Source organism: Carcharhinus amblyrhynchos, chromosome 8, assembly GCF_965287045.1.
Source record: "Carcharhinus amblyrhynchos chromosome 8, sCarAmb.v2.hapA, whole genome shotgun sequence".
In the NCBI taxonomy this organism is placed as follows: domain Eukaryota; kingdom Metazoa; phylum Chordata; class Chondrichthyes; order Carcharhiniformes; family Carcharhinidae; genus Carcharhinus; species Carcharhinus amblyrhynchos.
In genome coordinates this window covers 120,408,802-120,423,325 of record NC_137331.1, presented here as the reverse complement: position 1 = coordinate 120,423,325, position 14,524 = coordinate 120,408,802, and the positions used below count along the sequence as shown (strand labels likewise).

The 14,524-nt window shown below is 48.7% G+C and overlaps 1 protein-coding gene across 4 annotated transcripts in view; it reads right to left on the bottom strand.

The window, feature by feature from the left end:
• The window catches only part of nipal2 (NIPA like domain containing 2), a 94,119-nt gene that overhangs the window by 46,815 nt on the left and 32,780 nt on the right, over positions 1-14,524 (bottom strand). For all 4 annotated transcript variants that reach the window (XM_080195010.1, XM_080195012.1, XM_080195013.1 and 1 more), the window contains exon 3: positions 13,156-13,327. In XM_080195010.1, the coding sequence (XP_080051136.1) occupies positions 13,156-13,327 (172 nt within the window). The remainder of the gene's footprint in view (positions 1-13,155; positions 13,328-14,524) is intronic.

Below are 14,524 nucleotides of genomic sequence, written 5' to 3'. Positions count from 1 at the left end.
CGACACAATTCTGACAAAATTACAGACGCCAGCGTTAGAAAGCAGGAGCGGCGCAGTGGTTAGCACTGCTGCCTCACAGCGCCGGGGACCCGGGTTCAATTCCGGCCTCGGCTGACTGTCTGTGCGGGGTTTGCACGTTCTCCCCGTGTCTGCGTGGGTTTCCTCCGGGTGCTCCAGTTTCCTCCCAAAGGTGTGCGGGTTGGGGGGGGGGTTTGCCATGATAAATTGCCCCCTTCGTGTCAGGGGGATTAGCAGGGTAAATATGTGGAGATCAGGCCCGGTTGGGATTGTCGTTGGTGAAGAGATGAGCTGAATGGCCTCCTTCTGCACTGGAGGGATTCTATGAAAGAAAATAACATTTCGGACTGAGGTTTACAACCCCAGTGGCTTTTTTGTGTGAAATGACCGAAAGCCAGTGAGAATAGTCAGGGTGTCATTAGCTGCCGGTGCTTTTTTGTTGAAGTAAAATTGAAGTAAAATGCAGTTACGACATGAATGAACCTCGTGCAGAGCGTGAGATGGAATTTCAGAGACATCCGCGCAAGAGAAATAAAATGCTCTTCCCCCGACAGAGCGGTGGATCGCTAGGAAATGCCACACAATTACTGGGCATTTGTGTGTTCCTAAAAGGACTATCACATTCTATCAGCAATATGAGAAGCTGAGGGCAAGCGGCCATCACACTCGCCGTGAATATCTGCTGACAACTTTGTTTTCATTAACTTTTCATAAGAACATAAGAAATAGGAGCAGGAGGAGGCCATCCGGCCCTTCGAGCCTGCCCCGCCATTCAATAAGATCATGGCTGATCTGTCGTGTCTCAGTTCCACTTTCCCGCCCTCTCCCCATAACCCTTAATCCCCTTGCCTATCAAAAACCCAACAACCCGCGTCTTAAAAATATTTAGCGAGGCAGCCTCCACCACTTCAACGGGCAGAGAATTCCAGAGATTCACCACCCTTTGAGTGAAGAAGTTCCTCCTCAACTCCGTTCTAAACCGCCCCCCCTTTATCTTGAGGCTGTGCCCCCTAGTCCTACTGTCTTTTCTGAGCGGGAAGAGTCTCTCCACCTCTATCCTATCCATCCCATTCATCATCTTATACGTCTCAATGAGATCTCCCCTCATTCTTCTAAACTCTAACGAGTACAAGCCTAGTTTATTCAGCCTCTCCTCATAGCTCAACCCCCTCAACTCCGGCATCAGCCTAGTAAACCTCCTCTGCACTCCCTCCAAGGCCAAAATATCCTTGCGCAGGTGCGGCGCCCAAAACTGCACACAGTACTCCAGCTGCGGCCTCACCAATGCCCTATACAGCTGCAGCAAGACCTCCCTACTTTTATATTCAATCCCCCTCGCTATGAAGGCCAGCATCCCATTCGCCTTCCTGACCACCTGCTGCACCTGCAAGCTGGGTTTTTGCGACTCATGCACAAGGACCCCGAGGTCCCTCTGCACCGTCGCCTGCTGCAGTTTTTCGCCTCGTAAGTAATAGTCCTTCCTACCATTCTTCCTACCAAAGTGGACCACCTCACACTTGCCAACATTAAATTCCATTTGCCAGTTCCTGGCCCATTCGCCCAGCCTATCTAGATCCTTCTGCAGACTCTCCACACCCTCCGCACAATTTGCCGTTCCCCCAATCTTGGTGTCATCAGCAAATTTCGACACCCTACACTCGGTTCCCTCCTCCAGATCATCTATATAAATGGTAAATAGCTGAGGCCCCAGCACCGACCCCTGGGGCACCCCACTAGTCATTTGACATTTGAGGAGGTCACGGATGAGTTTACAGTCCACCCTGAGGTCAGGAACGAGCCAGGCCCAGCCAGGAAATTATAAAGCCAGCTGGTGGGCAGGCTTCCTGCTCTCATTGCGAGTGTCGGCCATTTTCACCAAGGCAGGTTAAGGCCCGAGGTCTGTCTTGAGGTGAAAGGCAATGGAGGCTCGGAACAGCCAATTGTAAGAGGGATTTTCCTGTTGGCTGCTTTTTTTCTTATTTGTTAGTGGGACCTGGGCATTGCTGGCAGGGCCAGCATCTACTGCCCATCCCTAATTGCCTGAGGGCAGTTGAGAGCCAACCACATTGTTGTGGCTCTGGAGTCACACATAGGCCAGAGTCACAGATGAGGAAGGCAGATTTCCTTCCCTAAAGGACATCAGTGAACCAGATGGGTTTTTCCGACAGTCGGTTTCATGATCATCAGTAGATTCCAGATATTTTTTATTGAATTCAAATTCCACCGCTTGCCTTGGCAGGATTTGAACCTGGGCCCCCAGAACATTCGCTGACTGTCTGGTTAATAGTCTACCGATAATACCACTAGGCCATCATCTCCCCAAACAGTATTTAAAGTTTATTTATTGGTGTCACAAGTAGGCTTACATTAACACTGCAATGAAGTTACTGTGAAAATCCCCTGGTTGCCACGTTCTGACGCCTGTTCGGGTACACTGAGGGAGGATTTCGCACGGCCAATGCACCCTAACCAGCACATCTTTAGGGAGGAAACCGGAGCACCCGGAGGAAACCCACGCAGATACGGGGAGAAGGTGCAAACTCCACACAGACAGTGAGCCGAGCCGGGAATTGAACCCGGGTCCCTGGCACTGTGAAGCAGCAACGCCTCACCCTATTTACTGAAGATGGCACTGTGCCTCCCTATTTAACTGCCTATAGGGTGGACATCCAGCAGAGGGGGAGCCATGCAGTGCTCCAGCTAGGCCTCCAGGCCCTCCCTGCCCACCCAGCTGTGGGTACAGCAGGTTCACGGCTCCAGCAGTGTTAACCTGGTTGCTTTCCGTGACTTTTAATGCTATTTTTTAAGAAGTGACAGAGTTTCGTGTTGAAGCATCCTCCCAGTTATTTACCTCACACCAGATGCTTCTCTGGAGCTGAGAGCACTGTGATTGGTTCTCCATCATTTTAAAGCCTGCCCTTCTATCTTTAATAAGGGAGGCAGTGGCTCAGTGGTATTGTTGCTGGACTAGTAATCCAGACACCCAAGTAATGCTCTGGGAACCCAGGTTCGAATCCCACCACGGCAGATGGTGAAATTTGCAATCAATAAAAAAATCTGGAATTAAGAGTCTATTGATGACCGTAAAACCATTGTTGATTGTTGGAAAAACCCATCTGGTTCACTAATGTCCTTTAGGGAAGGAAATCTGCTCTCCTTACCTGGTCTGGCCTACATGTGACTCCAGAGCCACAGCAATGTGGTCGACTCTCAACTCAGGCTGACCTCAAGGATGGGCAATAAATTCTGGGACATCCAGTGAAATCCATATCCCTGAATGAAGAAGAAAAAGATTGGACAGGGAACCTGTCTCCATGCCAACTTAGCGTACAGCCATGCGAAAATCCTAGCATTAACCAGTTTCTCTTCAGTTGGGGTCCTGAGAAGAATCCCAGCTTATCTTTCCCATTTCTGTGTTGGAACTCCACCCTCACATCTCAGAGTGTCTGAAGGAACAATTTTGATTCTGGCTGAGTGTCCTCCAGGAGAAGGTGCTCAGGCCTTTTGCTGAGAGAGAACTCCTGAGCCTCATTGAGGTAGGCCTGAGGTTCTCCCCACAGGGAGCAACAGCTCACTGTCAGGAGGAATGAGATGACAAATAGAACAGGCCCTGAAGGAACTACCAGGGCCCAAGACAGCCATAACAATAGCTATCTATAATGGGGGTGGCTTGGTGACACAATGGTTAGTACTGCTATCTCACAGCGCCAGGGACTCAGTTTAGGTCACATTGGGAGATGGGCCGGGAAGCCTGGGAGGATTAGGGTTTCTTTGTGGGGTTTGGAGGAACATTTTGAGTTTAAGTTTATTTATTAGTTACAAGTAGGCTTACATTAACACTGCAATGAAATTACTGTGAAAATCCCCGAGGTGCCACACTCTGGCACCTGTTCGGGTACACGGAGGGAGAATTTAGCACGGCCAATGCACCTAACCGGCACGTCTTTCAGACTGTGGGAGGAGACCAGAGCGCCCAGAAGAAACCCACGTAGACACGGGGAGAACATGCAGACTCGACACAGACACTGACCCAAGCTGGGAATTGAACCCGGATCCCTGGTGCTGTGAGGCAGCAGTGCTGAGCACTGTGCCACTGTGTCCTCCGCCCTGTCTTCACAATCTTCTGTAGCCCTCAAACTTTCCAAGCTCATTGCATTTCTTCAATTCCGACGTCCGGCACAACCCAAATTCGATTTATTCCATTATTGACGGCCATTGTTGCAGCTGCCTGGGGTCCTGAGCTCTGGAATTCCCGGCTGAAACCTTTCCACATTTCTACTTTAAGGTATTCCTTAAAACATATCTCACTGTCCAAGGTCTTGGTGATCAAGTGTAAAATCTCCTTGTGTGGCCTGGTGTTCGATAATGCTGATGTGAAGTGCCTTTACAATGTTAAAGGCGCCATATAAATGCAATTTGTTGCCTTTGTTTGCTGTTTGGCGTCTCTACTGGGACCCATGAGCCACCTAGTGCCATTGTGCCAACAATGTCCAGCCTGTAATGGAATTTAGGAATAGGAAGTGGCTATTCAGCCCATTGAATCTGTTCCACCACCGCTCAGATCATAGCTGAGTATCTAAATGTTTTCTGGGGGTAGATTATGTGGGGGACACTTCTTTAAAAAGGTTGCTTCTGTTTTGCCAAGGGACACATTTCCGTGGAACTGAGAAGATCCCTCGGACCTTTAAAAATGGCGGTGGGGCCCAGATAGGGACATCCTGTTCCATTTCTGACCACATCATTTTTATCAGGAAAAGAGCGGGGTTCATATAGATCGAAAACCCCAACTCAGGTCAGTGCTGAGTTCAAACAGACCCCATTTTGGCTGCTGGAGGGCCGTAACCCACAGTCACAAATGATGGAATAGATCTAAGTCTTCAAGGGTGGAGAAGGTCTCTATAATTGTCATGGTCTAAAATTTTTAAATCCCCTGCTCTTTAAACTTTAAAGAACAGGCTGCATCTGTCAGTGAGTGTTAAAAAACAACCTTTGCTTTGATTGACAGACGTAGGATAGAAAAAAGGAACCACCCGGTATAGAACTTTCTGTTGACATTTTCCCAAGGGTTATTACGAATGCTTGGTTGAGGTTCAAAAACTACAATTATCTCACTTCAGAGTTCATTGTTTGAATGACATCTTGTCTGGAATTCTCCGGCCATTCATACCCCACTTCCATTGCAAATGAGGATGGAGAATTTGGCGCTCAGCCAAATCTTCATTCACAGTAGCAAGACCAGTGAATGCTGCTGCTGTGACTGGCTGGGGAATTCCCTAAAAAGTTTTAAAGGATTAATTGTCTTTGATGTGCCATCTGAATAGGTGTTTTTGTAAGAGATTAACCACTTCAGATGTTTAAAATCTTCCAATGGGTTTTTTTGACTATCAAGTGTTTAGGAGTAAGAGCTGCAGAAGATAATTCGAAGTTGATTTTTTTCATCTACACATTGTTCCTGAGGTCTGCCCATTTTAGATACTAGGGAGTGTCTGCTGCAGCGGCAGTGGAAGTAGGTGGGGTTGACATTGAATTGGCATGGAGGTAATGAGGGAAAATGGGGGATGAGTGGGGAGGGTGAGGGCTGGAGGACCTAACCGCCCCTAAAAAAAATTGTCTTGTCACTCGCCCACCTCCATGGCCACCTACGCTGGGCTTTCCCCTCTATCCCACCCCCGCCCCCAAGTAAAAATTGCACGATTAGGGGACCTAATTGAGGTAACTTCAGCAAGTTGGGAAATTAGGCGCCCTCGGTCGTCAAAACCAGCCCCAAATTTCAGTGGATTTCCTCGTTCGCAGCTCCCGGGTATATTTTCTCCCTCATTTCCAGCTTTTCCAGCAGTGAATTTGCTGCGTAAAGAGGAGAATCTCCTTCCGGGAGAAGTTGAATTCTTTCTATCCGAATGCTCACGGCTGGGGCATTGGGAGGAGAGAGGCCTGGTCAGAAACCGGGAGCTCCGGACACTCATTTCCTTAAATTCATTAACCAGTAGAGTTGGGCTCGGGGGGGGGGAAAAAGAAAAATGTTGCTTCTCTTTTATTTTTGTCGGGGGTAGCCATAGAAACCAGGGAGTTATCCGAAGCTTCAGAGAGTGATCACGTTGGGTCAACTCACTGACGACTGAATTAGTCACCGCAAACTTCACACTCTATCCACCCCCCCACACAGAGGCAAGTTCATCTATAGAGCTTAAGAGTTGACGAGCGGTCATCGGCCAATCGTCAACAGCTACAGGAATACAGAATATGTCTCCCATTCATTGGATTCTTTAAAATACTTAACGCAGAGAATTTTACCCCAACGATCACTAACTCACGCTTTTTTGTTCCTGATTCGCTGTTCTTTTTCCCTTTCGGTTTCCATCACTTAAGCAGCTTGGCAGGCAGCCTTCACCCACACGGCTGCTCCAAGTACCAAATGCTGCATTTACCGACACACTAACAGGCTGCAAAAATTAAGCTGGGATCTCTTTTATTCACTCGTGGGAGCTGGGCGTCGCTGGCTGGCCAGCATTTATCGCCCGTCCCTTGAGAAACTGCCTCCTTGAATCGCTGCGGTCCACACGCTGTGGGTTGACCCACAACACCGTCAGGGAGGGAATTTCAGGACTTCGACCCAGCGACTGCGAAGGAACGGCGATGTATTTCCAAATCGGGGTGGTGAGTGGCTTGGAGGGGAACCTGCGGGTGGTGGTGTTCCCATCTATCTGCTGCCCTTGTCCTTCTAGGTAGGAGTGGTCATGGGTTTTATCAATAGAAAGATATATCTGCAGCTGAATGGAATGATGGAAACATAGAAATGAGAAACGGATGAGCCTGTCCGCCATTCATTTTGCTCATCAAATTCCATATCTGATTCCCCCTTTCTCCCATATCCCTTGATTGCTTTAGCCCCAAGAGCTCGATCTAATTTCTTCTTGAAATCAGATGATGATTTGACCTCAACTACATTCAGTGGTGGTGAATTTCACACATTCACCACGCTCTGGGTGAAGGAAGGGATAATGAGCCACAGAAAATTTCACACAAAATGCCAAAATAAAACTTTACTGTAAGGTGTAACTCTGCGATTGGGCAGCACTTACTGAATAATCCTGAGTGTGTTAATAACTATATGTGGCACGGTGACAGAGTGGTTAGCACTGCTGCCTCACAGCGCCAGGGACCCCTTCTCGGCTTGGATCTGTGTACAGTCTGTATGTTCCCCCCGTGTCTGTGTGGGTTTCCTCTGGGTGCTCCGGTTTCCTCCCCACAGTCTGAAAGACGTGCTGGTTAGGTGCATTGGCCGTGCTAAATTCTCCCTCAGTGTACCCGAACAGAAGTGTAGTGACTAGGGGAATTTCACAGTAACTTCATTGTTAATGTAAGCCTATTTGTGACACTAACAAATAGGGGGTGATTCTCCCAGCCCACCACACTGATGCAGCAGAGGCCGTGTAGCTGGCTTCCCAGTGGGTACCGTGGCCTTCGTGTGTCTCCTGCTGCCAGAAACTGGCGTGCAGCTGTACAGATTATCCTAATTATCATAAATTATGCCTGGCAGTGCCAGCCTGGTCCCCTGGCACTGCCCCAAGGGGCAAAGTGGAAATGCCCAAGGAGCACCTTGGCACTGCCCATGTGCATAGGGCAGTGCCAAGGGGGCAGGGCAGGGCAGGGCCTTTGGGTGAGGAGATCATTGGGGGTAGGGGGTGGGTTCCACTACCAATCTGCACTCGGGTTTGGTAACAGAGGGAGGGAGGCCAGCAATCCAGGCTGGACATCGGGTGGGGTGGTTGACTGCATGCTGGGAAGGGGGGACGGAATCCTCTATGACAGATCGGCGCATGCGCAGTGGCCCACTCAACGCTGTGCTGCCGGCCTCTCGAATGGGAATAGGCCCGGCCCTCAGATTTGTAATGGGATTCACACTGAGACTCTCTGCAGTGCATAGAGTGTGGGAGATCCATTTTGAAAATCCTGCTGAGAAAAACAACGGGATTTACTCTCAATTTTTGCACAAGTTCGACACTTGGAATCTTTTTGGGAGAATCCCACCTATAAACTTTAAACTTAGCCACAGTAACAACCAAATTAAAATAATCAGTCAATCATGCTTATTTACACTTGTCCAAAACAACATCCTTTCATATCTGGGGCCCTAACAAACAGAGAAAGCAAGTCTTGCATCTTTTCTGAATCACCCAAGAACTTGTGGAGCCTATAATTCCTCGTTGCTTTCTCTATGGCAACGCCTTAGCCAATCAGAGTTGATTTGCCAATCCTCCTGTGATATAAACTGCTGCAACTGTTTGAAATTTGGTTTTCCTGTGTTTGTCCTGATGAGTGCCGCATAAAAAGCTTCAACAACAATGTCCCTCCGTCCAACTACATTCAAAGCTCTGGATCACTCACTGAGTGATTAAAATTGTAGATTCCTGCTTCGTGAAAATGAAACCAACGCGCAAAAAAATGGACAGCCTCCCGGAAGATTAGATCGTTTCTCCCTGTCAAAGGGTGACCTCTCACTTCCACGTTTAATCCCTGCTTGGTTAGTCTCAGTCAGGTCGGGTATTGAGGGACACTAATGCCTCCAAATTAGGCAAGGAAGAACTGCTTCCTGCTCCAGTGCCTCCTGTGGAGGTCAGACTGTGCGAGTGTTGAGCGAGCTTTGCCCCCAGAGCCTTAGCAGCTGAACAGATTTCCGACACTGACTGTCCACACTCGTGGATGTGTGTGTCAGTCACTCTGCTGGTTGGAGTCAAACCTGGCTCGAAGGAAGATGGTTGTGCTGGTTGGAGGTCAATCGTCTCAGCTCCCGGACATCTCTGCAGGAGTCCCTCAGGGTAGTGTCCTTGGCCCAACCATCTTCAGCTGCTTCATCAATGACCTTCCTTCCCTTGTAAGGTCAGGAGTGGGGATGTTCGCTGATGATTACACAATGTTCAGCACCATTTGCGACTCCTCAGATGCTGAAACAGTCCGTGTCCAAATGCAGCAAGACCTGGACAATATCCAGACTTGGGCAGACAAGTGATAAGTAACATTCACGCCACACAAATGCCAGGAAATGATCATCTTCAACAAGAGAGGATCTAACCATGGTCTCCTGGCACTCAATGGCATTGTAGGAAGTCTCACAACACCAGGTTAAAGTCCAACAGGTTTATTTGGTAACAAAAACCACTAGCTTTTGGAGCGCTGCCCCTTCGTCAGGTAAGTGGGATTCTGTTCACAAACAGGACATATAAAGACACAAACTCAATTTACAAAATAATGATTGGAATGCGAGTCTTTAAGGTAATCAAGTCTTAAAGGTACAGACGATGTGAGTGGAGAGAGGGTTAAGCACAGGTTAAAGAGATGTGTATTGTCTCCAGACAGGAAAGTTAGTGAGATTTTGCAAGCCCAGTCAAGTCATGGGGGTTACAGATAGTGTGACATGAATGCAAGAACCCAGTTGAGGCCGTCCTCGTGTGTGCGGAACTTGGCTATCGGTCTCTGCTCAGTGACTCTGCGCTGCCGTGTAATGGCATTACCATTGCTGAATCCTCAACTATCATCATCCTGTGGATTGCCATTGACCAGAAACTAAGCTGGACTAGCCATATAAAATCTGTGGCTACCAGAAGCGGGTCAGAGGCTAGGAATCCTGCAGCAAGTAACTCACCTCCCAACTCCCCAAAGCCTGTGCCCCATCTACAAGACACAAGTCAGGAGTGTGGTGAAATAGTTGTCACTTGCCTGGGTGACGCAGCTTCAACTATACGCAAGAAACTCAAGACCATCCAGGACAAATCCTCTCTGCCTCTCTCATCCAATATTTCCTTGCCTCTACATGGTCCTTATCCCTCTATTCGCTGCCATGTATCTATCCACATGCCTCTTGAACGCTGTTATAGAACCATACACAGGAAGTCAGCGTGTTGGCCTTTATTGCAAGGGGATCGGAGTTCAGGAATAAAGGAATCTTGCTGCAGTTGGACGGAGCTAGGCTTTTAATGGGGTGGGCAGCCTTACCAGCCCCAAATACACTTTGGCACAAATGGCTGGTGCCAGGGAAGCTAGCCAGCCAATGCTTGTACTTCTGGGCTCAGTCAGCCTCCACTGTTCCCTCAGCAAGGCCAGAGTTTCAGCTGTTGATCTATATTACAGGATTAGGTGTACCTCCCACTGCCCCAACATCAGATTGTAAAGGTGACCACGGACCTGTTGAACTTTCGTGAAAACCCATTTGGTTGACGAGTGTCCGGTGGCCATGGAAACCTGTTTTCCTTCCCTCGTCTGGCCCAAGTATGACTCCAGTCCCACAGCTACGTTCCTCTATCAACAATTCTCTCACTCCCTCACTGCTGGGTCCAATGGTAGGCCGGTGGGGGGGGGGGGGGGAGACTTGGCAAGAGATCCAAAAGTCAGATTTGGGATACGGATGGAGGCCCGATTGGAATCATTCCTGCCATGTCCGATTCTCCGTGACACCAGCGGGAAAACACACCAGTCCAGATCATTTCTAAAACAATGTGGATTACAGACGCCCAATTTAACCTGGAGAATGGGGCTGCCTCTGGAGTTCGCTCTGGAATGTCACAGCAGCGGGTGAGGGGCGAGAGCGGGGGCATGGGGAGGGGAGGAGGGGGGAAAAGAGTATCCCTCAGGTGGACCTTCCGGACTCAGTGTCCTCAAGGAGATCCATTCTTCCAACATCGGGAGTATTCCTGGAGACCCACCTAGGGGCGGCACAGTGGTTAGCGCTGCTGTCTCACAGCGCCAGGCACTCAGGTTCGATTCCCGGCTTGGGACACTGTCTGTGTGGAGTCTGAACATTCTCCCCGTGTCTGCGTGAGTTTCCTCCGGGTGCTCCGGTTTCTTCCTACGCTCCAAAGAGGTGCTGGTTAGGGTGCATTGGCCGTGCTAAATTCTCCCTCAGTGTACCCGAGCAGGCGCTGGAGTGTGGCAACTAAGGGATTTTCACAATAACTTCATTGCAGTGTTAATGTAAGCCTACTTGTAATGCTGATAAATAAAATGTAACTATCGTCAACAGAGGGTCAGTGATGCTGGATGTCTTTTAATTATAGAACCCTACAGTGCAGAAAGAGGCCCTTCGGCCCATCGAGTCTGCACCGAACACAATCCCACCCAGGCCCTACCTCCATGTCCCTACACATTTTACCCACTAATCCCTCTAACCTACACATCCCCAGGACACTAAGGGGCAATTTCTTAGCATGGCCAATCAACCTAACCCGCACATCTTTGGACTGTGGGAGGAAACCGGAGCACCCGGAGGAAACCCACACAGACACGAGGAGAATGTGCAAACTCCACACAGGCAGTGACCCGAGCCGGGAATCGAACCCAGGGCCCTGGAGCTGTGAAGCAGCAGTGCTGACCACCGTGCCGCCCACGGGAAATCTGGTTCCCACGACGACAGGATGCGTGCACGCACGCCCGCTAAAACCCCGGATACATAACGAATAAAGTCAAGACCAGAAGGTGTGGCACTGTGTCGTCCCCTTGGAGTCTATAACATCCCCTGCCCCGGCACTGAGTCACTGCTGGGAGAATCCCGCTCGCGAAGTGCAAGGCTCCAGAAGGTTCCGTACAAATACTTTTCTTCCACCCGACTGGCCGTTAGCTGTCCCCTTGCAGCGATCCAGCAGGGCTACCAGGGGTTCAGTGTCACAGGCGATAAATCAACTTGCTAATAAACAATTATATTTTGTTGCTTAAAAGAACATCCAGTCCTCCAATGGATGTCTCTGTTCGAGATGTTTGCCTGAACTAATCCAGGCATTAAAAAACAGCAGCGTGACGAAATAAAAGCCAGCAGCACAGATTAGGCAGCAATATGCGTGCAATAACTCTGCTTAAACTGTGCCTTCAGCTCCCAAATGCAATGTCACCATAGCAACCGTCATAGCAAAGCGTTTTCCAATTTAATTTGGAGTAGCAGTTATTAACTCCACTGTTCAATAAAAAAAAAAGTTACCTCTCTCCTGGTAGTCTACTTGACCCAAACTACTTCAAAAAACGCAAATGGTGATTTTACCCAGGACAGTGAACTCAGATAGAACCAGCGCCCGCTCCTCTCCCCGAGCGTTCCCTCCAGCTCCAGTCCTGTAACCTCGCCCGGAGCACTGACTAGCTGCCCACGTCCTGTCGGTGCTCACACCTTGGGAGGGTTGAAGTTGATCTATTAGTCAGGCTCACACTAACAGTGCAGCGAGGTGACTGTGAAATTCCCCCAGTCGCCACGCTCCAGCACTCGTTCGGGTCACTGCACCCTCACCAGCGCGTCTTTCAGACTGTGGGAGGAAACCGGCGCACCTGGAGGAAACCCTCGCCGACGTGTGCAGACTCCGCGCAGGCGGTGACCCAAGCCGGGAATCAAACCCACGTCCAAGAGTGGTGGGCGCCTGGAACGCGCTGCCAGAGGAGGTGGTGGAAGCAGGCACATTAGCAACATTTAAGAGGCATCTGGATGGGTGCATGAATATGGAGGGAACAGAGGGATACGGACCGAGTAAGGACAGAAGGTTTTTTTGTAAGTTTAGTTAGGGCATCGTGATCTGCACAGGTTTGGAGGGCCGAAGGGCCTGTTCCTGTACTGTACTTTTGTTCTAGATAAAAGCTTGGGGAAGAATAATTCCCTGGTGCAGTCTCCATGGCAATGCCTTAATCAGAGGTGACTGGCCAACCAATCAGCATCCTATTTTCACGTAGTATATAAACTGTTGCTCCCTTTAAAATTTGGTACTCTGTCCTGATGAGTGCAAGTTGAAAAGCTTCAACAACGTGCCTCTTTTTTTTAAAAACAATACTCAAGCTCTACACTACCAAGTGACGAGCTAAATGGGATTTGTTATATTGGAGGCTTTAATTTGCACACATTCACAGCATTCTTTTTTTTATGAGATACTTGGAACGGCTACAAAGTGCCAATATTTCCCAACTAGCTATTGTTAGTCTCCCCCACAGGATCGGTTTTTCAAAAGGTTCATTCTCGAGACATGAGCTTCATTTGCAACGCCAACGTTTATTGTCTGTCCCTAACTACCCTCGATTCAATGTCTAATCTATCAGTTATAAAGCTGGAAGGATACAATGGAGGGATTTCAATGGTTAGCGATCAGCCGCCCAGGAGAGGCTGCGTATTGTCCTTACCAATCACAGACACGCATCCCAACGGAGCGACCAGTGTAGCCGGAGCAAAGCCGTAAGCTGCAAAGTTCCCCAGCTCCCCCATTCCCATCAGGAAGATTCCGCACCACCATAACTTGCTCCTGTAATAGGGTGCTGGGCTTTCTTGACACAACAGCCGCACGTGCGTATATTTCTGTGATGAGGGAAAGCAAGAGTTTTGGGATTATTATCAGTAAAACACCTGATTACCGTCGCCACAGCATTCAGAGTACAAACAAGATCATCGGTACTCTAAAGATCGTTTCTGTCCTGGGAAATACACAGCTAGAAATATTGGCCATGAGTGAAGGGCAAGGCTGACAGAAGTAGGGAATCCTGGATGACTCGGGATATTGAGGCCCTGGTCAAGAAGAAGAAGGAAGCACATGACATGCATAGGCAGCTGGGATCAAGAATTCCTTGAAGGGTATAGGGAGTGTAGAAGTAAAGTTAAGGGAGAAATCAAGAGGGCAAAAAGGGGACACGAAATTGTTTTGGCAGATAAAGTATAAGAAAATCCCAAAAGATCCTATAAATACATAATGGGCAAAACAGTAACAAGGGAGAGAGTCAGACTCTTAAGGATCAACAAGGTCATCTATATGCGGATCCGCAAGAGATGGGTGAGATCCTAAATTAATATTTCTCATCAATATTTACAGCTGAGAAAAGCGTGGATGTTAGAGAACTTGGGGAATTAAATAGTGACGTCTTGAGAAGTGTAAGTACTATAGAGAAGGAAATGCTGGAAATCTTAAAGTGTATCAAGGTAGATAAATCCCCAGGACTTGATAAAATGTATCCCATTTTGGGGGAGGTTAGGGAGGAAATTGCGGGTCCCCTAGCAGAGACAGTTGAATCATCGATAGTCACAGGTGAGGTGCCTGAAGATTAGAGGATGGCAAATGTTGTGCCTTTGTTTAAAAAGGGCTGCAGGGAAAAGCCAGTGAACTACAGGCCAGTGAGCCTCACATCTGTGGTGGGTAAGTTGTTGAAAGGTATTTTGAGAGACAGTACGTACAGGCATTTAGAGACACAAGGACTGATTAGGGACAGTCAGCATGGCTTTGTGAGTGGAAAATCATGTCTCACAAACTTGATTGAGTTTTTGAAGAGGTAACCAAGAAGGTAGATGAGGGCAGTGCAGTTGATGTCGTCTACATGGACTTTAGCAAGGCCTTTGACAAGGTACCACATGGTAGGTTGTTGCATAAGGTTAAGTCTCATGGGATCCAAGGTGAAGTAGCTAAATGGATACAAAATTGGCTTCTTAACAGAAGACAGAAGCTGTGGAGGGTTATTTTTCAAACTGGAGGTCTGTGACCAGCAGTGTGCCTCAGGGATCAGTGCT